The sequence below is a fragment of the Physcomitrium patens genome, chromosome 14 (assembly GCF_059467195.1).
Source record: "Physcomitrium patens ecotype Gransden chromosome 14, ASM5946719v1, whole genome shotgun sequence".
In the NCBI taxonomy this organism is placed as follows: Eukaryota; Viridiplantae; Streptophyta; class Bryopsida; order Funariales; family Funariaceae; genus Physcomitrium; species Physcomitrium patens.
Genome location: NC_143423.1, coordinates 17,262,529 through 17,287,044, shown reverse-complemented (window position 1 = coordinate 17,287,044; position 24,516 = coordinate 17,262,529). Strand labels below are relative to the sequence as shown.

Here is a 24,516-nt window from a genome sequence, read left to right as displayed (position 1 = left end):
TAGCCTAAAAGGTGTTGTATTCGAGTCTCCATTTGGGATGGCTCTACCATATATTACATATTATAATTTCTCTACTAGACTCCACTATTATAATGTCTTTTTACCTCTCGATTGATTTCTTAAGAGTAGCTCTTGGTAGCTTCAACACAATACCTAGTGGGACTACAACAATTGACCTTAGACTATATGATGACAATTGATATGCTACCAAAAGTAAACAATCTAATACTTACTTTGATATCAATGAAATAGGGCCAGATTATCTCAAAAATCTAAGATCCTTGTATTTCACAACAACATAAAACCTCATTACAAAATATGAAAAAACAGACCAAAACAAATTTGAACAAAAGAATACAAAACCAAACTTTATTAAGAGAAAGGGTCTGAAGCCCTATCTAACCATGTGCCTCAAAAGGCCCTAGCTAGTCCTATTTATACCTTGTTCTACCACTCTGGACTTTCTAGAATGTTCCTAAGTAATGGACTCCACCTATGTAACCACCCTAAGCCTTTTCTGGAAGGTTCTACAATGGATCTTATCTAGTATATTAACCTAACATTAATTCTAGAAACTGCCATGGTTCTAACTATATATACAATTATCTTATCTATACCATGTTATAGTTATCCTTGATGCTAATTTTGCAACGAATGGAGGGTATTCAAAGAATAATCACAACTTTGTCATCTTTTATTATTCATCTATAGATGAAGATTATAATTAAGTCAATACTATAATGTTGTTGTTGATATTCAAAATTATAAGGTCTTAACTTGTATATTTATACCATGTTGTTTTACAATGGTAGTGAATTCAATATAAGTTTTTAATTAGATTGTTTGAATTACTTTTTTGATTTTTTATAATTTTTATGTTGTATTTAAGTTTTTACTAATTATTAAGGATATAAATCACAAACAATAAAACCTCAATATACTCTTATGTCATTTGAAAAAAATAGATATTCACTTAAAATTAATAAGATATTGAAACTATAATGGCTATTGTCAAAGACAAAAAGATTAAAAACTTTAAAGGCAACATTAAGGACTAAAAAGGCATTGAAAAGTGTGAAGAAGGCCTTACTTTTGCCTCCATATATATTATTTAATTAAAATTTATGTAGCAACCTTCTATAGAACCTTCAATATATATCTAACTTATACGACACATGTCTAACTTTCAAGACAAGTTTTTTACATATATGCCACATAGCCAACTTGTACTACAAGCTACCAACATTTGGAACACATGGCTAACTTGTTGGCCAAGTTTTCAACCTATCAATCAACTACAAATACATCTAAAGTCAAATCCACGTCTTTGTAGCTTCTAAGAAGTTTCACCTCAAAATATTATCAAATCTACTTACATTTATCAACTATCTAAAACTTCTTATCAAAGTAAATCTATATATATTCATAATACTAACATACTTTGATTTACTGTCATGATTACAATGTACTTGCAAGAATTTTCTTCTACAAATTGTTTACAATCTTCATCGCTAATTTTGGACCAAAATTATCAACATTAAGGAAGCTTCAACTGATTCTCTAGGAATTATTTTATTTTATTTTTACTTAAGGTAGTATACTAGACAAGAATTTAGTTCTAGTGAAGTTTGTAGGCATTGGTGAGGGAATTAACAACTTACAGCGTTTTAATGCCTAATCATTTGTAGATGCTATTTTTTCTCAACTATTTTTTTTAATTAAAAAATCTCATATTAGTTAGTTCAATAAATTTTGACTTAAGTAGATTCAAAATAATGATTCATGGTCATCAATGGATACTTGGAGACATTTCATTGTGTTTATATGTGGAAAATTGATCTTGTCATCTTCAAATCACCTAATATACATCTTGAACACTTTTAATTTCCACTTGAGCATCATTTTCATGAATTTTAATGTGTAAATTTGTGAATGTACAACCTACTTTGAATAAGTGAATAAAATCTATTGTTAAATTGTATTGTGTTGCATTAGTTTTGTAGGATTTAGTTCTAATTTAATATTTTTAATTATCCTTTTTTGTAAGATGATCCTATATCTACTTTAAAGAAAAAAAAAACAAATAAATTTGCTAATTTCACTAATTTGTTTTTATAAATATATATATATATATATATAACAACTATAGTTGTGGTCTTTTGTTTAAATAGAATCATACAAGTTTTAATATTATCTACTTTAAAATAAACCAAAAAAAAAATTACACATACATATACATATACATATATATAAATACATAAACTTTAAAAATTCTAAATTTAGAAATAAAACCAATATTTTAATATATTTTTTGGAGAAATAATTCTTTTTCTGTTCTTTGGTGATTGAATTATGCATCAACAATTCATAAAAAAATCATTAAGAAATTAATCCTTTTAAGAGATAATTAATAAAAGGTTTATCAATGTAAACATTAATGCAAATACCAATCTATGATGCATGAAAAGGTTGTTGTGTAGTATGTATGTACATATAAAAGTGAGTACGTGTGTATATATATATGTATATATATATATATGTATACACGAACACAACAGAGAAAGTTAACTAGGAAGCAGCCGCCATGGCCCTGCCACTGATGTCGAAGCCTGGAAATGGGGTGGGCTCCATTTCTTTCCTTTCCTTTCCTTATCTTGCTAGGCTTAGGGTTTTAGGAGGATTTGGGGGACGGGGACGGGGGGTGGAGGAAGGCGGTGGAGGTGGAGGCCAAGCTGCTCTCTCTCCCTTGCAATCCAAAACCTCTGCGCACTCGATCCCCTCGCCCCGCCTCGCATTCCCTTCCCTCCCCTTCTCCTTTCAGTTCTCTACTTACTTCTATTGCAGTTGCTGCGCAGGCAAAGCGCGACGGCTCGCAGATCCGATTGGGAGGGAGGGGCTGCGCAGGATTGGTGTCATCTATCGATCATGGGTTCCAACGGTGACTACAGTTTTGTGAGCGATGGGTTTTCCGCTGGGTCTCTGTTCAAGCAAGGATTCTCCTACACGTACGACGATCTCATTTTCCACCCAGGCTACATTAATTTCGCCGTGGACGACGTAGATCTTTCTACGTCGCTCACGAGGAACATCAAGCTGCGGACGCCATGTGTTTCTTCGCCTATGGATACCGTGACGGAGGAGTCCATGGCTGTGGCAATGGCAGCTGTCGGAGGCATTGGCTTTGTGCATTACAACAACACGGCGCAGGAGCAAGCGGATATTGTGAAGAAAGCGAAGAAGCAGAGGGTAGGGTTTGTGGCGAATCCTGTGTGTGTTTCGCCTTCGGATACTATCTCTGTTATTGATTCGTTAAAGGCTAGCAAGGGTTTTTCGTCCGTAGTTGTGACGGAGGATGGTAAGGTTGGGTCGAGGTTGGTAGGAATTGTGACCAGTCGGGACGTAGATTTTGTGCGCGACCGGAGCACCCAAGTGCGGGAGGTTATGAGCACGGACCTCTTGATTGCTCCCGCAGGTACTACACTGGAAGAAGCGACTAAAATTCTGACTCGAAACAAGAAGAGTTTGCTACCCCTCGTTTCGGAGAGCGGAAGCTTCGTCGAGCTTTTGTGCCGGACTGATTTGAAGGCTTACCATGCGTTGCCGCCTATTGGCGCACCATCTCTTGGCTCTGATGATAAAATTCTTGTCGGCGCTGCAATTGGTACCCGCGAGAGTGACAAAGACCGGTTGAAACTGCTTGTGGAAGCTGGTGTAAATGTTGTTATTCTCGATAGCTCGCAGGGGGATTCCATGTACCAGAGGCAGATGATTGAGTATATCAAGAAATCACATGCTGGGTTGGATGTCATCGGAGGAAATGTTGTTACTGCGTACCAAGCGAAGAACTTGATTGAAGCCGGTGTGGATGGGTTGCGGGTTGGCATGGGCTCTGGCTCCATCTGCACAACGCAGGAGGTTTGCGCTGTTGGAAGGGGCCAAGTAAGTGTTACTCCACCACTACAGAATTTTATTATGGACTTTATAATTGGAGAGACGGCTCAATTTGTACTTTTCATGTCGTATGGCGAATGACCAATAATCAAGAAGTTCCTATGATACAAAATTGAGAACTTCACATCTAGATGTTCAGACCTTTGGAACTTCAAATACTCTCAATAATCGACTAACTGGTTCATGATGCACACAGGGAACTGCTGTGTACAAGACTGCAGCGGTGGCTAACGCTCTGGGAGTTCCTATTATAGCTGACGGAGGAATCTCCAACTCTGGTCACATAGTGAAGGCACTATCATTAGGGGCATCAACAGTCATGATGGGAAGTTTCCTCGCAGGCACAGATGAGGCTCCAGGCGATTTTTACTTTCAGGTATTTCTTTCTAAATTGTGCTAGGATCTGTACCTGCAGCCATACTTCTCTAGAGATGTCTGGCATGGCCATGAACAATTGGAGTCCCACCTCTTTGTTGCCGTTTTAGGGTTAATGTTTTTCTTCGTATAACCTACAAAATTTTGTCTGTCCTTGTTTTGGCTGCATCAGGATGGTGTAAAGCTCAAGAGGTACAGGGGGATGGGATCTTTGGAAGCAATGACGAAGGGCAGTGATGCTCGCTACCTTGGGGACAAAACACGCCTCAAGATCGCACAAGGAGTATCAGGTTCTGTAGCAGCTAAAGGCTCCGTGCTACAACTGCTTCCGTATACAATGCAGGCTGTGAAGCAAGGATTACAGGATTTAGGAGTTTCTTCTGTCAAGGCCTCCCATGACGGTCTCAATGCTGGAGCCATCAGGCTGGAGGTGCGTATTTTCTATTTCAAATGTAGGGGCAATTAATTTTTCACATTATTGATGTTGAATGTCATTTGCTCGTGTTGCCAATTTGTCGAAGTGACTCAAGATGGCTTTTACGGGCGCAGGTAAGAACAGGTGCTGCGCAAAGAGAAGGTGGTATTCATGATCTTGTATCATATGAGAAGAGAAGATTCTGAAGAACAGTGAATTGATGATTTTTAATATCTTGTGATGAGCTAACGTGAAACATTGTGGATTGCAACCTTTCTTGGGACACTGGTATGTGTTGAAAGAAGGTGCAGACCAGCACAAAGAAGATGCGTGAATGTTGATTTCGGTAGGTTGGGTGTAGACTGCTACAAGAATCTAGGCATGCAGACCTTTTAAAATCAAACAAGACCAAAGTTTTTGTACTGGAGAAACATGTCCTGAAGTCTTTTGGCATGTTGAAGCATTTGAAGCACTACTGGAATTCATACCTAAAGAAAGCCATCTCATTGTAAACTTTATTGAGATAAAAGTCGTTGAAAGAAGTCGAAAGCAATTATTACTTGTACACCCATTTCTTGCCGTCGATGACGTTAATGACCACACTTTTCCATACTCACATCTAGCTGAGATGGGTATTTTCGGTGCGCATTCAATTTTCCATTGCCACTACCAGTACCCACCATTTATGGGTGATTTGTTGTGTAGTGCCAGCGTATCTCACAGCAGACGAGAATGTAAATTTCGAAATTACATGTAATCTGGATGAGACGATGCATTGTACTGAACTCGTGGTCCGACCTGTAACATCAGTGTTGCCGTGATCTGTGACAAGCAAAACGTACACTAACGAGGATGAGGAACAAAAGACGAAAACTTAGGAACTGCGCTGGCACGAAGAAGAAAAGTTGCCAGGAAAGATATCCGTCAGACTCGGACGTACCGGTCCCGTAGTCGATGACATGGGTCCATCGTCGTCGTCTCCACCACAGGTTATCTGAAGCGCAATGTCACCACAACAAGGTTGCTCTATCCACTCACCAGCGGCTTGGTCTTGTACACCGCACCTCTCTCGGTTACAAACCGTCTCCATAATCCAGCACTACGGGGTTACAGCTGCGAGAAATCGCCAATTGCGTTTGTTGATGCTGCTGTCGTAGTAATGTGGGCGTCGAATGCCTCGATGGCTCTCGTCACTTGCCCTAGCCGAGCTGCTTGTGCCTGCACCTCCTCTCCGTCCATCTCATTTTTCTCGCAGTCGAATTCTTACTCTTCAACCGAGTCTCTCATTGTAAGGCGTGCCTCATGGCGACGCGCTGGTATTGCAGGCCCTGCGAGGGTATTGCGCGTCATGGCTACCGCAGATTTGGAGAAGAGTGGGGCAGGAGCTGTAGAGGCGGAGGAGCCTGTCAAGATTGATCGGGTGAGCGGGGTGGCCGGTGCCGTCGGGGTTTGGGATAGACCCGTTTTAGTTCACAATTTTATCTCGATTGTGCGAAAATTTTCCCGAATAGTAGAGGTTGCGGAATTTGAGTGCCAGTTAAACTTTACGCAGGACGCACGACTTGCCATTGCATTATCTTTAGCCTGTTTGTAGTGATTGCACGCGTGGTGTGTACAATCCGGATGCGTACGTTGCGTGCGTTGGCAGTGTTTTGGATCTATCGTATGAAAACGAATCCTCGAATTCTATGCAGATTTTTTTTCTATGAAGCATTGTAATTTGCGTTTTTCATCGGGGGCCTAGTCAGATATGAAGGGGCTGATAATTCAGAAGCCTCTCGATTCGACTAATGTAGTGCCAGTAGAATCTGGTGCAGAGTTAGTGATGAAAAATATTGAGAGAGTATCGTGCATCGCTTTGTGGGGCTCGGCAGCTTATGCCCAGCTGTCAATATCATACTGAGCATATCGTAGCTGAGTGTTTGATATGCAATAATGCTATGCCGATCTTGAAACTGTCTTACATTCGCGCTTTTGGACGTTCTTCTGCAGAAAACTGCAGACTGGCAGAAAGCGCAGAAGGTAATGGAAGACGGAACTATTCACCGGGGTCGTGTAGATGCATGTAACAGCGGCGGATTACTGGTCCGCTTTGGCTCCCTTCAAGGCTTCTTGCCTTTCTCACAGATGGACAGTGGCCGCATACCGAAAGGTGCTCGCTGCCTCTGTGATATTTGTCCAATTTCTATTTATCTGCCACCAACAGAGTAATAGTAGGCTTCAAGCTCATTCTTGATGAGTAAATTTTACTTGTAATTGCTGTGATTATGCTAAATTTGGATAGGGAGTTCTAGGCTTCCAATTAGGGCTCAAACGAAGTTTTTGAAAATGGTACTGGTCTGAACATGGCAATTTTCCTTCGCTGTGTGATCAGATGGTAGCAAAGCACTCGCCGAGATTGCCAAGGAGTTGGTTGGTGATCTTGTCTCCGTGAAGGTATTTCCGCCTTACACCCCTCGATTTCAACCTGTAATGACTTAGAACGGCTCTTTATTTGACCTTCTAAATTTTTTTGAGGGTGTCTGACAGGTGTGGAACGAAAGCATTATATAATTTATTTAATGTCCTTGTTATCAGATGATAGAGGTGAATGAATCAGAACGACGATTGATTTTTTCGGAGAGACAAGCTGTATTGGAGGAAAACCTGCGTTTGGTTGAGGAAGGTTCGGTTTATAATGGCAAGGTCAATTCTGTAACAGACTTTGGCGCGTTTGTTGATCTTGCACTACCAGATGGTACGTAAACTGATCCTTGCCGAATGTACTGCCAGTTTTTGTTGACTTTGCCTCTCGTCGACCAAATATTACCTCTCTGGGCAGTCTACAGAAATTTAGAGCAAGACATGAATCAGAGCGGAATCCTGGATCGACATACTCGTTAAATCTTTGCATACCAGGGCTTTGCCTGCTATTCAGTTAACGAATCATGCTCTCGCTAAGAGATGTTAGAAGCTTTGAGATTGCAGGTACATCATCGGTGAGTGGACTTGTACACATTTCAGAGCTCTCTTGGGATCCTGTCCGTAATCCACGCGATCTTTTAGAAGAAGGGCAGATGGTTCGTGTCAAGGTTATACAACTGGACAAGTAAGTTCTTCAAATTCATTGATTTTTGACTTGTACTCTGAATGCTAGCATTGAATTCAAGGTCGATTCGGGTTGTTATTGCTAGGCGGTAATCAACTGTTCACTCAGAACTTGGAGTTGAGGAGCTTATTTGGTACAGGACCCGCAATTGTAAACGCACAGATCTTTCTGCAAGCTGTCTCATTCTGCGTATGCCGATGAAATTACTTCTGTGGATTCTTTTTATGTGGCGTCTAATCCTGCTGTTGGAAGCAATAGTAGATGTCATGACTATCCATGAAACGACTGTATGATAGAAGCAGTCATGAATTGTATGAATCTGAAACCGTAAAGTCCTCGGACAGGTGCATTCCATGGAATCAGTGGGAACGAGCATTTTCGAAAGAATTGAACATGCATTTCCGAACGTTTATTTGCCACTTGTTCCAATTATACCTTCAAAACACTCAGAACACGGGGGAGCTAACAGTATTCAACGTTGCAGGGAAAGAAAGCGATTGGCTCTATCTATCAAACAGTTGGAGACTGATCCCCTTCTAGAAACTCTTGATACACTGATGCCCGTGCAGACTCAAGTAAGTGATTTTTTTTTCAACTGGAGAGTGACAAGTCGTTTAATGTGAGGTGTGTGTGGGACTAGCAGCACTGGAAGATTGGCAACTGAATATTGTTCTTCACAAGGCTGTAAATATAGCAGGGAGGATGTTGCTGATTCTTTTTACTTCTTATTCATCTAACAGGTAGCATCGGAGCCAATAGAGCAAGACGCTGAACTCATAGGAACATCATTGCCAGGGCTGGAGCAGATTTGTGAGGAACTGTTGAATGAAGAAGGGTATCGTTCATCTTGTACCTGAAACAAAACAAGCGTGTTTGATGTTCGGAAAGGCTCTTACAGTTTGAGTTTTGCATGTCTGTCTCAAGGATGGGCAAATTTAAATTGACAACTTAGTGTGTGGACTTGGCAGAATCACGGGTGTTACACTCGGCAGAACTAGATTGGAGAAGCGTGTAGTGTCTCAGGATTTGGAATTGTGGTTAGCCAATGTAAGTTTCTTTCCTGACCAACCATTAAGTGTCCCTGCTCGATATATTTGATGAACTCTTTAGATTTACATACAATCAAGCGCTCATGTACTCTGTATGCGGAGATAAAATCTTTGAACATGTTTTTTCTCGGAAAAGCTGAGAAAAACTCGAATAGCCCAGGACAATGGCTGCACAACAACAAATGAATCGAGACTGAGGGAACCTGCAACTTTTTTGTGTTTAGATTATCCACTTTAATTGGGGCTGAATCTGGAGACGCTGGTAGACTGCACAATTTAATGGATACCTGTAGTCGAATCTGGAGTTGTGTTTCCGGTATGTCATAAACGTTATCGAAATTACTGAAGTTGGGCAATCATTGTCATCATTTTTTGTGCAGGCACCTGTCGAAGGCGGTAAATTCAGTCTCTTAGCTCGTGCAGGAAGACAGGTAAGGCCAAGTAACCAGTTGATGATGTTTTTGAGAGATCTGAACTTCGTTTCCTTTTTGTTTTGGGACTCGTATTTCCCTAAACTCCGTGTTCATACAGAAATGTGTCATTGAAGTTGATCGCTATTGAACGGGCAGGTGCAAGAGGTACAATTGAACACGAGTCTCGACCGGGAAGGGATTAAGGAAGCTGTGCAGCGCGTGATAGGGAGGGTTCCTTGAGACTTTATTTAAAGGTAGTATTCTAGAGTAAAATTCAGATCTAAACATTGGGTTGCAACGTTGTGGATTTTAGCAAATTGCATCTTTTGTAGCCTTCGCTCGACTGTCCCCCATCTTCAATCCACATAATTCTGAGGATTGATGGCTTTTCCAATTTGAGTTGCAAGTGAGCGGTGAGTTTAAGATAGATCCCCTCAGGGGCCACTATTTTCAGGTGCGCAACAGAATTGTCATCATAATCCTGATTTAGTCAAGTTGCTGACTTGGTTAGCGTGTGCTTTAGCCCCTGGGTAAGTTGATATTGTGGCCCTGCATACCTCATGTCAGATGTAACAAAGCTTAATGAAGTGGTTGATCCTTGAAATTAAGTTTTATGAGTTGCCAGATGGAGGTGGATCAGCTGAGCAAGTAGGCATCAATCCTTAATTGCCAAGAAGTGTCTGGTTTACAGTATGCATTTTGTCATGTTGAATTTTCTGCTCTTACTGTGTACCTCAAAGCATCGTATGATTCGTAGTAAAATTTTTGAAGGTTTTGTTCCACGGCAGCAGGCGTTTGATGGAACTGATCAGCCTTGTCTCCTGTGGTGGTTATGATCTTGATTTTCCACCTCGACTCAAGAATCATTTTGTTTCTGCATCTTACAATAATTTTTTATTGAAAATCATTTATTCAATCAAGATTAATTGTCATCCCCTCCTTCATTGTGGAAAACTTCTATGTTCATTGGTTTTTTTTATTTTATTTTATTTCCAAATTTGAATAGGAAATAGGAGTAGAACTGGACACCCCAAGTCACTTTTTGCAGGGTGTCTTGTGTAGATGGACGTCCCTGTGGATTTGAGGTTCTGTCTTAACCCTTTTTCCCTCAAGTAGTCAACCCAACCCTGGGTGGCTAACTCATGTTGCTAGCCCCTGGTGTTAAATTATGTAGATAAACGGAACTAAGTTTTTCAGGTTTTTGTTTTGCTATTTTCGATCCTCTGCTTTCAGTTTGTGTTTGTGATTCTCCTCTATGCCGTGTTCCATTCCGCTCATTTTCACTTCTCCAGAAACTAATTGGTCTCGTACAAGTGGGTGGAATGCTATTGAGGGTTAAAATTCTATCTTGAGAGGAGGAAATTCATTGTGTGGCATTCGTTTGTCCCAACCTGGTCTTACATTGTAACATGAAGCAGGTACACAATGGCTAAATGCTCGGTGGGGAATCCCAATTGATACTCAACCTTTTCTTCACTAGTCTTAGATTCTAGGTGACTTATATAAATGATAACTCTTAGTTGATGCCAGTGTGACATTGTTCACCAGATGCACAACAAAGTGGAGATTGCCTTGGTCACTTTCGGCAAATCTTCTCTTCAATTTTTTTGAGTATTTTGAAAAAATTGATAAAATAAACAATTAATATAGAAAAAAAGAATATGCATTGCACATATCAATGTTTTAGGTGATGAAACTCATGACTTGTCTGCCTCAGTTGAGAGTCCATCTATCAAAGCATAAAATTATTTATTTGTAGGTTTGCATTCAAATTTAATATTATGATTGAGCACATGTTTGGAGCTTGTTTTTTGATGCTTGGATAGATTTGCACCCGTCTACTGGATGATGATCTATGCAAGGCATCCTGCAAAATACAGATAAGTAATATCTTGTTCAATCTTGTATAACAAGTACACAGTTTGCCCAATAAATCTTCCTTTTTTTTTCATTTTTTTTTGTCATTTATACTTGATAGAAGTGGACGTTGGATAGCTATGTCTGATTTTGTGACTAATGCATTGACAATATTATGAAGATACTTGTTCTAGTACAATATTATGTAGATACTTGTTCTAGTACAACTTGACTTGTCAAAGCAAATAATATATATATATATATATATATATCACATTTAGTTTAGCTAAGTATCAATGATTAAATTCTTATTTAATCACATTATTGTAAGAAGTTTTTTATATTCTTTGTTTCAAGAAAAATTCTAAAAGACATTTCTAAAAGTTTAGTAATATCATTTAATTAAACTCAATTCTAATGATATTCTACTGTTCAAAGAAATTATAGATTTTTTTTTTTTTCATCTTGCTAGTATGTTGTTGATTTAGTTCAATTTATATTTGAATCTAATACCAAATCAAATTAGTTAAGGATATGAACGGCATTTCTTACATATCCTACTTCTCATCTATTGGATAGAATAACATTATTTGTAAATTGACTTAGAACTTATTGTGTAGTTTCTTTTGTTAGTTTGATACCTTTAACCATACTATTTCTTAATGCCTCCTAAAATGCTATGTTCTTACCCCTCTAACTTAAAAACAATTCTTTGTTAGTATGAATTAATTGTAATTATAGTTTATTCTCTCTTGAAAAACTATACATTAATTCTTAGCCATTTAGATTAAATTAAGAATAAGAATAAGAATCTTAGAAATAAAAGTTCCATCAAAGAATTTCATTTGGAATAACTCTTTATTAACAACACATTCAAAAATTAGTTAGAATCTATATTAGAAGCCAACAAAAGAAAGAGGGCATGGACTAATCAACTAAAAAGATGTATATACAACACTTTTGAGAAAATGGACTGTAGCTGCTTTGTAATAAGGTGAGGCAGAAATCTAACAATTTCTTAGATATTGTTTAAAATGTATGGCTCTTTACAAGAAATGCAATTGATCAATAGACTTTGATTAGAGGTTCTTTATACATCAGTAACACATGAAATTTTAAACATTGGTTTTGAATCAAATAAGTTCTTGGCACTAAAAGGTTCAATTTTTAGAATTATACAATCTAAAATTATTTTGCGTGATATAAAGTAGGTTCCTATGGAAGGACTTTGTTATTCTATTAATTGGCATAAACATAAATCTAACAAAAGCAACCCAATTGCATTAAAAATAAATGCAATGTTGCAATAATGTATATGGTTGGAAAGAAGAATTTTTTTGAGTTTTAAAGAAGCTAAAGAAAAATGGTCCTCCAAAACTCAAAATAAACTTTCAAATTCTCTTAAAAAAATCTTTGGCTTTGAATCGAAAAAATTCTAAAGGGATAATTCACAACCACATTTTAAGCCACAAAGTTTTTTATAAAATGCTAAAGTGATTTTTTATATCAAAGGTAACTAAAACAATCTTAAGATTAATATATATTATTATTATTTATATTAAAATATCTCACTTTTACCTTGTTAAATTATAGATGGAAATAGATATAGAATAAATGACAAATAATAAAAATTTAGACCAATATTTTTTTAATTAAAGTTAAATAAAAATGTCAATGCAAAATAAATCCATTAGTAAAAACCATCGATCTAATTTGCAAGCACTATTGATAAGAAATTATCCAAAATATAAAGTTATTTTTATGTAGATGATTTGGCATAACAATATTAATCTAAAAATGTGGAGAGATCAATTGTATCCTAGGTTCTCTTTTCTGTGCCAATTATGCCTCTCAAAATTGCTAAAGCTTACATTATATAGATTTTGGAAAAAAAAAATGTAAAAAAAAAAAAACAAAAACAAAAACAAAACAAAACAAAAACAAACAAAAACAAACAAAACAAAACAAAACAAAAACAAACAAGAGTGTTGTTATGGATGTCCATTATATCACACAAATCATATTTTTGCAATGCTATTACTTCTAAGTACAATCTATTTAACATTGTCTAGATTTTATTAAGTATCCTATGTACAGGGCATATTTGGAGGCAACATATATTTATATATATAAAAAAAAAGTAGCCAAAATAAAATAATAAAATAATTAGATTTAAGTACTAGTTTTCTTTGTAAGTAAAAGAAGGTTTAGATAGCTAGGAAAATTTTAGGATATAGATTTGATAATACAATTAAGTAGAACTCAAGGCTTTTTCTCGATAGAATCATAATACATAATCTTTTATGAACAATAAGCACTGCTTGTATGTTGTATACTAAAACCACATAATATATATATATATATATATATATTGTTGTTCTATGTGCATCTAATCGAAAGGGTATTTAAAATTTTGGCTTCTCATGTTTTCAAGATTTAACATGACAGGCAAGCTCTATCGCATGTAGTAAAAAAAAAAGTTGATTATTAATTAATTTCTTATTAAGTATGTTCTTAACTGAAGCAAATAGAAATACATATAATTTAAGATTTAAAAAAATAAATTATTATCCTCTTTTGGATATTATCATTTTTATGATTTTTTAAAGCTATGTACAACATTCTACATGAAAAAAACTAAATTAGATTCTGTTGTCTTCATCACTAAGTCTTGTTATTTTATTTTTTTTACTTGGTCTTAGGATTTTTATTCTATTGACAAGCTTTCACACTTTTCAAATATGTATTTATGTATATATATATATATATATATATATACATCCATATATATAATTTAAATATTTATATAAAAATATAATATAATATAATTATATAATTATAAATTAATTTATTAAAATTATATGAAATTTCGTAAATAAATAAATTACTAGCTCTAAGAAATATACAAATGTTGACCTGGTATTTTTTACATTAAAATATTTATATTTTTAGAATAACATATAATTTGTATATAATATTAATAATTTTTCATCTTGGCAAATTCATGTTGGACTTGAAATTACAAAGAGAGAGAAGAACAAAATATGTCAATTTTTTATATTTTTTAAAATATTATATTTAAGAAGTTTGAAATAAAATTTAAAAATATTATTTATAAAATTCAACTAATAAGGTTGAGACTCATATGTCATTTTTAGACATACATGCAAGGTTTCTATATTCAAATGGATGCTACATCCAAGAGTCGTACTTCTGCTAGAATGTGGATTTATTTAATACATTTGCAAGTCTAATTAATGAATAATAAGAGCATTTTCAAATTCAAAAGGATAAAAAGAAACGGCAAAAAATATCTAAGTGCATATGAATACTAAAAAAGTTATCCCAACATAAAAACAGGAATTCTAAACATTAATACAGAAAGACCAAAAAAAAGAAAATATAATTAAAATATGAAAGTGATGTTAAACATGGATGGGACCATAGTCGTAAATTGTTTAAAACATTGATGTCTCCATGTGGCCAAATCATACAGCTGAACACCATCAATACCCATTCCACCATGGGAATTGAAAGAAAAAGAAAAAGAAAACATATATGTTGATATATATATATATATATATATATATTGCCTGGATCTGGGAATGAATCAAGGTTACAATCGAGATTTCAAGAGAGGCCCTTTCTTGTCAAGTGTGTTGTTTAGATGAATTCATTTTGCTGGTAGAGCGATGTGACTTTGGAGTAAATGCGATGTGTCCTGAGTAGTAATCTGCCGATTAGCATATTAAAATACTGTGAATGATTTTCGGGTAGAGCACTGGTGAATGGCTTCGGTGGTTACTCACTTTTGTCAGTAATCGCTCATTTGTTCCCAGTTAATCTTCTCATGTCGTCGTTAAGAAATCACTATATGTGTTGGCATCGGGGGACTTTCGTGCTGGCGATGGAGTTACTAGCGTCTACTTCGATATCATTCAACCCAATTGAGCAAAAGAGAGAATGTTGAGCATGAAGAGATGGAGTATTGGCTGCTTCTGTCCTCGTTGCAAGCCTGAGGACGCATTCCACACCTCGCTTTTCTGGAATCACTGATTTACTTCATGAGCTTGGTGAGTACATGAATCGATTTAGCATGATCTGGTTTCGTGTGTAGTGTTGAATGCTAGCCTCTGCCAGTTTGGGTCGAAATCTTCTCCCCGACTGTAAACGCCATTTACTTTCGTGCATAGAGGTTTGCCATTCTGTTTCCGTATTCCCGGAGATGGAACTGACAAGCAAAACCAAGTCAAAGTTTGATTCTAACGAGAATTTTCCATATACTCCGACATCAGCAGCACTCTAATTCTTTCACAAACTTGAGACCCAGTTGAGGGAATTCAAGCTGAAGGCAGCTGAAAACAAGTGGGTGCGTTCCTCGTTCTTACGTTATATTGACATGATCGGTGGCGACCATGAATTGCACATCCATTTAGAATCGATGCAAAAGGCAACCATGTTGCAGTATGTAGTCGATAAGAATGACCACAAATCGAACAAATGCTAGAATGCGCTTCTAAGCATTCCTCCTGCATCAGTGCTCAGTTCTTCCCTTTTCTTTTTCATTCAGGTTGCAAAGATGTGGTTTCCTTCGATCCCTCGACTCGGCTCTAGTTGGGCCCACTGATGATGTGAACCGTGTGAGAAAACTTGCCGCAGGTGATTGGTTAGTGACAAATACAGTTCAAGTTGTATCAACTTAACCAGTGCCGCATGAGTTTTTGTGAATTTGTTGATGTCATGAATTCATCAACTTCTTGTATACATATTTTTTTAATGATAATAATCAATAACCCAAGGCAATGAATATGAACACATCAAGCTACAATGCAATCTAAAAGCTCTTAATAAACTATATGGTGGTATCCATACACCATATACACAAGTGTACCAACTACCAATCTTGGTTTTGAATTTTTCAAAAAGTTGTAGCTATGTCAAAAGTTGTATTGAATTGTTCAGTATCCTATTTGTCATTTGTTCATGATGTGGCTGTTTCTACAAAGACTTCACAAACACTAGGATCTTTTTGAGAACTTGTGATGAATTGCAGTGATGAATTTGCACAGAATTTTTGTTATTTTATGCTCCAAATCATGCAGATCCAGACTTACAAAATATTGGAATTTCACTACCCAGTACAGTGCAATGTGATCACTAAAGGTCATTCGAGGGAAAAGCTCAGGAAGGCGAACAGTGTGCAGTGCAATAGCCTGGACCCATTTTCTGGGTAGACATATCTCAATTGTAGAAAATGAACAATTTAGCATTCAAATTTTTTAAAAATATATGAATTATTAACCATACACTTATATAGAATAATATATATTAAACTATGCAAGAAATAATCACTTTTACTTGGTCAACTAATTTAATTAATCTTTTAATAATTGGATTCTTTTTTTTAGTTTAAGTTTAAGTTTTTGTTAATGTATAAATGTGAATTTAAAATTTTATATTGTATTTTTAAATTAATTCATAAATAATAAATAATTAAGAATGGTTATATTTAGATGACTTTGAAGCATGTAATAATATTTATTTATTGTAAGACAATCAATATATTTTAAAAAATCAAAACAAAGATTTTTACTAGAAAAGATGAGGTGAAATACATTTTATATGACATATGCAGTGTTGTCTCCCAAAACATATCATAATTCTAGTTAAAGAGATGATTTTTATAAAACTTTCAAAAATGGCATAAATAAATCCCTAAATAATTATTAAAATAAATTAAAATAAAATATTTATATTTTTCACAATTTTTATAATCAAAATATGATTAAATCATGATATGACTAAAATTTTATATGTGCAAGTCTTTTGAAATAAACATCATATGTAAATCCATGGCTAAAGACTTAGAGGTTTAGAATTAATTTTCTTAATAAGAAACATAAATTGCTTTAAAAATTATATATCAGATTTTTATAATAAGGGAATGAGAATAGGAGACAAGTGCTCGAAACAGGGATAAAGATTGAGAATGGAGATGGGAGAAGCGGAGATTGGGATTAGGAATGGGTGGAGGGAGGGAATGGAGATTTGGAACAAGAGGTATAATGATGGTTTTGATAGGTGGGTTGATTTATCATTCTTCTATTTTTATGGCCTCGTTTCACTACGTACATTTTTCTAAACCCCAAAAGCTTCTAAAAGAGAATTTTTCTTCAACAAGTGAAAAATTTCTATAAGATTTTTGTATCATGGATTTCCAAAGTGGGCTTCTAAGCATAAAGACCTTCTAAGTTACATAATTGTGGTTGTACTAAAACAATGCAAATGTGTGTGTATTATGAATTATAAACCGAAAATCAATGTTATTTTATTAATTTATATTAGTGTATGTGAACTTGTTTTTAGATTTTGATGTCTTTCAATATCATTTCTTATTTATATATGAAAATGCAGTCAAAAGAAATTAACTGTTAAATAGAAATCACATCATAGTGCAGATCAAAATCAGACATCTAATAACAGCATCAGATGATAATTGTAGTGTGTGTGGAGGACCTCCACAACAGTTATGATCGCTGGCCTGTCCAATAATGCATGACAACAACTTTGTGTATATAATATATAAATACTCTCTGTATTATATTCATGAAAGAAGCCCCCTCCCCCTTCCCAATGATGATCCTTAGTTTCTGTGTGTTTTTTTTTCCCCCTTTCTGATGCCTGTGGTGAACATGTTTACCGTTGATTTGGATGTTGCACAGTTGGGTTATTTCCCAACGACCCCACATCATGACATCTTCCAACACTTTTCAGTGCTTTGTTACAGAAGTGGAACTCCTTTGAGTGCAAGTAAGTCTTCAACGTCCTTTCTACCATTGGAGCTAAAATGCTATTGTTCCTTCAGCCCTTCTACACTCACAGAGAGCCACTCAGATCATTGTAGCAATATCTGTCTACATACTACCAAATGTGGGTAGTACAGAATGATTTCTGGATCTGGTTTGCACCTGAGGCTTGAGTGGAACAGATGGTTTTTTCACAGCTCATTCTTCTGTCGCAACTCATGACTGCTTGTATTCTACAAGAAGCTCAAAAGAACAATAAATGTGCATAACCAGAATGCCACTTTCTTGGCCTAGAATTGGGAAGTGACAGAAAGTGGAAGAAGGAATGGGAACATCATACAAGGTCTAGAAGCATGGAAAGGAAGGTGGGGGGGGGGGGATCTGGCGCTGGTGCTGCCGAAAGGAAGGAGGGGCGGGGGGTTCTGCCAAATGGAGCAGACGACGACCCATTCATTCAGAAAAAAGGAAAGGAACGAAGGGAAGAAGAGAAGCAGAGAAGGGAAGGGGAGCGAGGCAGAGCAGAGAGACCCACTGAGAGAGACACACACACACACACACAGAGCAGAGAGATAGCAGCAGAGGGGGAGCGCAGAGAGCAGAGTGTAGTGGACAGAGAGCCCTGAGTCAGACAGACAGACAGGCCCACACGTACACACAGACAGAGCAAGAATGGCACACAGAAATATATCTATCTATATGTAAATATATCCGCGACGGACGGCCCCCTCCCTCCTCCTCCCCCGCGCGCACTCACTTGGGTTATTTTACAATTATTATTATTATTACTATTCTTCCAAAGGAAGAGAAGGAAAGCGAAGCGAGGGGAGGGGAATATAATATCATGAAGAAGAAGACATGGGAGTCGGTTGTCAGTTGGATGAATAATAATCAATCCCCAGTTTGGCTTCTTCTGCTTCTTCTTCTTTTCACATGGGTGTTGTGCCCTTTTTTGACTCTCTCTCTACCGTTCTGGTCCTGGTCCTGGGCCTTGAGGAGGTGCACACTCTACTTCCTTCCCTTCCTTCCCTTCTCTTCCTTCCCTTCCCTTCCTCCTCCTTATTGATTGTTTGCTTTGTGAAGAAGAGTATGTTAGTTGCACGATAGGCGATTTAGCGTCACTGCGAGCGTTCGGGCTGTGTAGAAGTATATCAATTCTGTTACCTCATTGATCGGCAGTCTGTTTTTATTTATGGTATCTGTATGGAGAGGTTTGTGTAGATTGTAGTTTTTAACAGTTTTTTTTAAGGTGTGCTGGTGATTTGAGGAGGTTGTGTTGCGGTAGAAGCGAGGGCGATGATGTGGGTGTGGTGTTACAAGGCTATGAAGAGGAGGATGCATTGTTGTGTTCAGTATATTGTGTTTCCCTCCGTCCCGTTTGATTTAGTTACTGGGTGTGTTAAGTAGTGTGGAATAGGTCTTTTTTTTTTTTTTTTTTTTTTTTTTTGTCTTTGTTTGTTACTCTCTCACCTTTCAATCTCCTTACGTGTGTTTCATCAGATTTCATTAGATTGTAGTACTAGGGGAATAATCTCTGGCACTTAACACGCTAAAAATTGGATTGCACTTCAGATTGGTTTTCTGTATTATTTGGAGAGGTTGAATCTGAATTTTCTGTGTCCGATTGATTTTAGTAGAAGCGAAGTAGGTTCAATCTCGGTGTGTCAGTGGGTTTGTGTCTGCATGCTCCTTTTACTTTCTTCCTTTCTTTTGTCTTCATTTACTGTCACCTTCCTTCCAATTATTCTATAATATTTTTTTCACGGCGCAGGGACCGATGATTGCCGTAGCAGGAGATTTTCAAGAAGATCGTCAACTCTGCGCATATGTGTGCCTCGGGGGTTTGAGTCAATGTGACTGATAACGGGGTGAATAAATATTCGGAAGTAGCATCTAGGGCTTCACCTCAATTAGGTCATTGCCAGCGCTACAGGAGCAATAAGAAAGGCCAGAGTAACGGAGACGGCCTACTTATTCTAGATATCATTCTACACGGCCTACTAATTTTCTGGTTTCTAGATATCTCGGTTTCAACACTGTTGGACTCATACAGCAAAATATACAACTGTGTGGACATTGTTTGTCTGACAAACAGAGCAATCTGCATTGAATGTTTGTCGGTGGCAGTGATACAGATGGTTGTATTTCTGAGGTGGTGCTTATTGATGGTGGAGGTGATGGTACAAATTATTGACATTGCATGAATATTATCGGGCTAGTTCGTGTGGAGATCATTCGGTCAAGGTTGAGCAATCATATGGCCAAGTGTTTGTAGGAAAAAGTTTCGGAGATGGCGCTTATGCAGTCTCATTGGGGAGGAAGGGGGGTGAAACTTCTGTGGGTCAAGAGAGTAGTGATACTATTGGTGTTATTGAATGTGTTCCAGCTCTTGATTTTATTGAATTCCGAGAATCGGCCGGTAAAACCATCGACAGCGCTGAAGGACACTCCTAGTTCACGACCTCAAGGTTTCAGTGGAAGGCAGTCACTTGGAAAACCCTGGCCTCTATTGGGTGCATTCACATCATGGACCGTGGACCCTGACCTTGATCCGGATTCCTGTGAGGCGTTCTTTGGCAATGGCTACACTCAAGCCTTTACCCTCCTCGACCCAGGGCCACACAGTCATGCTAGAGGTAGTGTGGTGAAGGAAGACAGTAGGGTTAGATCTAAAAGAATGCAAGAAATAGTAGAAAGTTGGAGAGAGCGCGAAGTGAAGCAAGGACTGGGGCAAGTTAAAGATGAAATCCATGGAGTTTCTTCTCAGACGGATGAGCAAGCAGCTCAAATGGGTAAGCAGAATAAAGTCTATCAGCCTTCACCTAGAGGTGGTCTGTTTCAGTGCTTTTACAGCCAGACATTGCGCACTTCCATCTGCGAAGGCACAAACATGATCATGTATCCTAAGAAGATAAAAATGTCCAAGGGTGGAGAGCTCCTATTTGCTGTTATGGGACGAAATGAAGAAGAAGAACTACCATATTTTACAACTGGAGCTTTCGAAATCATGGTCCCAGAGAAGGAGGAGAGGCGGGCTTTGTTTAACAAGAGTATGTTGGAGCGACTCATACCTGTAAAATCAATTACGAAGCACACCATGCATCATCTATTTGAACAGATTCGAACAATTCCAGTTGACGAAGTCATTTGTGCACAGGTAAAGAAGTATCTAAGAGGCGGCGTATTCCTTGTGACAAATAGTTTGGCAGGTTTTGACGGTAGAATCCATCTGAGACCCTAATAGAAGTTGGAGTCCTACAGCGTGTCCATTGTGCGTGTGAGGATCTTTGCTGTTCGTGCTTTTTGTGATCAGCGTAACTGAAACTTAATATCTTGGACGTGTTTCAGAGAGTGTCGACACCAACCATTGTTGTGACACGTTTTGAGTATGCGAATCTTTTCCACACTGTCACCGACTGGTACAGTGCGTACATAACCTCTCGAGTAACGAACCTGAAAAGAAGACCTCGTTTGGTTTTTGTGGATGGCCATTGCAAGGTGTGTATCGCTCTGACATATTTCTGGTCCCTTTCAAAAACTTTTCAGTACGTACAGGTGAGCTGCATGAGTGAGGCACCCCTTTGAAAGTGCCGTAGTGAAGAATGAAGTGATTAGTTCAAGTGGAGAAACCGATAAAAGTAAATGCAGTTCATATTTATGCAGACACTCATCAAGGCATCTTCAATTTTCGATATCCTTCAGTTTGTACTAGACTTAACTGTTCTACGTAACATATGTACTAGATTTAACTATTTTACTAGATTCAATGTGTACTAGACTGAACTGTTTTACGTAACATGAAGGTTATTTCTAAACTGTTTTTTTATTTTTTATTTTTATCATACTACTTATCAGAACTGAATTGCCGCTATCTACTTGTATGTTAACGTTGTGCAGTCCCCTATGGACGAAGCTTGGCAAGCAATGTTCAGTGGAGTTCATTTTGCAAGGCATTTAACAGGACCAGTGTGCTTTGACCACCTGATCTTTGCACCCTTGGGATATAATTCGCCTCTTTTCAAAGGCCTTGATCTTGGCCTTTCTTGCACGGGTTGTGCTCCTGAGGACATTCCAAATAATCCCAGGCACAACACTGCTCGAATTCGTGAGTTTGGTGAATTTTTCGTTGCAGCTATGAATACTACAGCTAATGTCATGCCTCAAAAGGCCATCTTTACGTTCAAGGTTTTGTTTGTGCGAAGAGAAGATTATCTAGCACATCCACGGCATTCTGGAAAGCCCGAATCCCGCCTTAGTAACGAAGTTGAAGTATTAGAAGCGCTTCAGGCTTGGGCCTCTTCGAGGTCTGGTATGAAGAGAGAAGATGGTGTCGAATTGAGCGTTACCATCGTGGAAGGGTTGTTTGCTCATTGGGCATTACATGAACAATTGAAGATAGTACGAGAATCCTCGATCATTATTGGAGCGCATGGGGCTGGCCTTTCACATCTTTTGTTTGCCATGCCCCGAGAGACGGTTATTGTTGAGCTGTCTAGCCCCTTCTTTGTGCGCCCACATTTTGAAGCCATGTCCCAATGGATGGGGATGGAGTACCATAAAATAGACATGGCGAGCTCCGAAGCAGATTGCTCGGAGGTGATTAGGGACCTGGATCAGATATTTCTGGGATTAATACGCCGGCGGGATTACAAGTTGACGATACCGTAGAAGCTCGTTTCCAAAGATTATTAGTCATTCTTTAAGTTGCTTCGATTGCTTAGTAGCAGAAGCGTCCAGATTTTGGATCGTGGGGGGAGAGTTTGTTCAAGTTGGATTACCAGAGTCGGCTAAGTCTACCTTTTGGAAGAGTATAATTGTTACCAGGTAAATATTTCTTACAAGGATAGCAGATGACATCTTGTATCGGCTCCGTCCACTTACACAAATATGTTTATAACAGTTAGAGGGTCTTGGAGTGTAGCTGAGAGTTGGCTTGACCTACAGAAGCTCGTGTGTTAATCAGAAGCAAGCTCTGCCATTGTGCCTAGTGAAGTGCAGTGGTGTTTCGGAATATTATGTATCCTGTCGTGCCACACGCTATTTGCTGAAGTGTTGCAGTATGTAGTGTCATTGATCACATGAGACCCTGAACAAGACTATCTAATTGCAGGGCATAACTCCATAGACACATTTGCATCACTGGTACGCTGGTCACCGAGATTTGCTAAATCTTATTCAAGAACAATGTAATGCTAGACGCACTTCATATTGACATGCTATTCCTGTATTTGATTTCAGTGATTGAGACATTGTCACTCTGAAATTTCGGGAGCATTAGATATTTCTTACACCTTTACACCTTCTAAGTACTCTGCACAACCTGATTTTATTCAGTGCCTGCAGTGGTGCCATTAAGGCAGTGATTCCAACATCAAATTCTCTTCTAGAGGGATCTTTGTTTACTTGTGTATTCTTTGAAATGATTTTAGACTTTTCACCAGTTATAAAGTATCATAACGAAAATCTGATTGTGATTCTTTGTTACACATGGCATTAATTAATGTGTAAGTTGATCATTAGGGAGACATTGCATTTAGTAAAAATACCATCTAATGAAAATGTGTATATTCAAGTTCTAAATTATTCTTCAAATCATTGAAAGTGATTTTTTCTAATTTTTTTTAATGAATCCTTGATAACTATGTTTGTATCAAATATTTATAATAAAATTAAGTAACCAAAAATAAAATGAAATAAATTAAACTAAAAATCTGACAATACTTGATTCCCAAATTTATCATAAGACTAAATTAATTTCTTTAAAATTGTAAGTATGGTGGTAAGAAATAGAAGCCTTTAAGAAAGTTGGATTCTTATATATGATTTTTTATTATGAGTATTTTTAAAATGGAATAGCTTTGTATGATTTAAATGCATTTTAAAAAGAAAAAGGATATTTAGTCTAAAAATCATTAATATATTTTCTTATAGTCCTTGCTACATATGAGTTGTTGACCATGAATACTTAGTAATGTTATTTATATTTAGGAAAATATTTAATAGACCCTTCTTTTAACTAAATTGATCTACCTTATAATATCTAGTACTAGAAAAATGGATCACTTCCAAACACTATCATTATAAACATGGCCTTCATTCCAACCCCCTCATTTTTAATTCCTACTTTCTCTGTTCTTAGCCTTCATCCCAATATCCCTCAAATCCAATCCCATTTCTCTCTGTTTCTATCTATTATTCCAATCCTCTCCTATTTTCATTTAAAGATTTTGTCATTGTATTGCAAAACAAGAAGGTTGATATAAACTTTGTTGATATGACCCACATGTTGTGTTGCTTGCAATTGGTTTTGATACAATTCCCATCCCTCCATTATTGTAGCTTCATCACACTATGTGGTAAAACACACAAGTTTATATCAACACTCTTGCTTTGTAATACAATAGCAAAACCTCTAAGTATGAGTAATGGAAGATTGGAATGAAAGCTAAGAACAAAGGGAGCAGGGACTTCGAATAAGAGGATTGGAATAAGGACCACAATTGTAATGATGATAATAGAGTGGGTTGATTTAGTAAAAAGATGGATCTACTTAACACTTCTCCTA

At 37.2% G+C, this 24,516-nt stretch overlaps 3 protein-coding genes across 6 annotated transcripts; all 3 read left to right on the top strand.

Moving 5' to 3' along the window:
• The first annotated feature begins 2,569 nt into the window (after positions 1–2,569).
• On the top strand, positions 2,570–5,306 carry LOC112291295 (uncharacterized). Its single transcript, XM_024538484.3, has 4 exons — positions 2,570–3,939; positions 4,148–4,327; positions 4,499–4,756; positions 4,876–5,306. The coding sequence occupies exons 1-4, from the start codon at positions 2,926–2,928 to the stop codon at positions 4,945–4,947; spliced, it is 1,524 nt and encodes a 507-aa protein (XP_024394252.1). The 5' UTR covers positions 2,570–2,925; the 3' UTR covers positions 4,948–5,306.
• Positions 5,307–5,369: 63 nt separating this feature from the next.
• On the top strand, positions 5,370–9,899 carry LOC112291297 (uncharacterized). The gene is made up of 11 exons (XM_024538485.3): positions 5,370–5,475; positions 5,731–6,161; positions 6,734–6,893; positions 7,116–7,177; positions 7,319–7,478; positions 7,709–7,829; positions 8,314–8,404; positions 8,570–8,664; positions 8,798–8,876; positions 9,259–9,309; positions 9,448–9,899. Exons 1-11 carry the CDS (start codon positions 5,370–5,372, stop codon positions 9,529–9,531), a joined length of 1,440 nt encoding a protein of 479 aa, XP_024394253.2. The 3' UTR covers positions 9,532–9,899.
• Positions 9,900–18,825: 8,926 nt separating this feature from the next.
• LOC112291590 (beta-1,2-xylosyltransferase RCN11) lies at positions 18,826–23,391 on the top strand. Of its 4 annotated transcripts, none has more exons than XM_090256096.1 (4): positions 18,826–18,950; positions 19,723–21,108; positions 21,300–21,449; positions 21,849–23,188. In XM_090256096.1, the coding sequence occupies exons 2-4, from the start codon at positions 20,242–20,244 to the stop codon at positions 22,617–22,619; spliced, it is 1,788 nt and encodes a 595-aa protein (XP_090112222.1). In that variant the 5' UTR covers positions 18,826–18,950; positions 19,723–20,241; the 3' UTR covers positions 22,620–23,188. The 4 variants fall into 4 exon arrangements, 3 of the variants coding, with proteins under 3 accessions (XP_090112222.1, XP_024394977.1, XP_090112221.1); XM_024539209.3 differs by lacking the exon at positions 18,826–18,950 and adding an exon at positions 18,972–19,097; XR_016506471.1 differs by lacking the exon at positions 18,826–18,950 and having other exon boundaries at positions 19,015–21,108; positions 21,849–22,775; positions 23,062–23,391.
• The last annotated feature ends 1,125 nt before the right edge of the window (positions 23,392–24,516 follow it).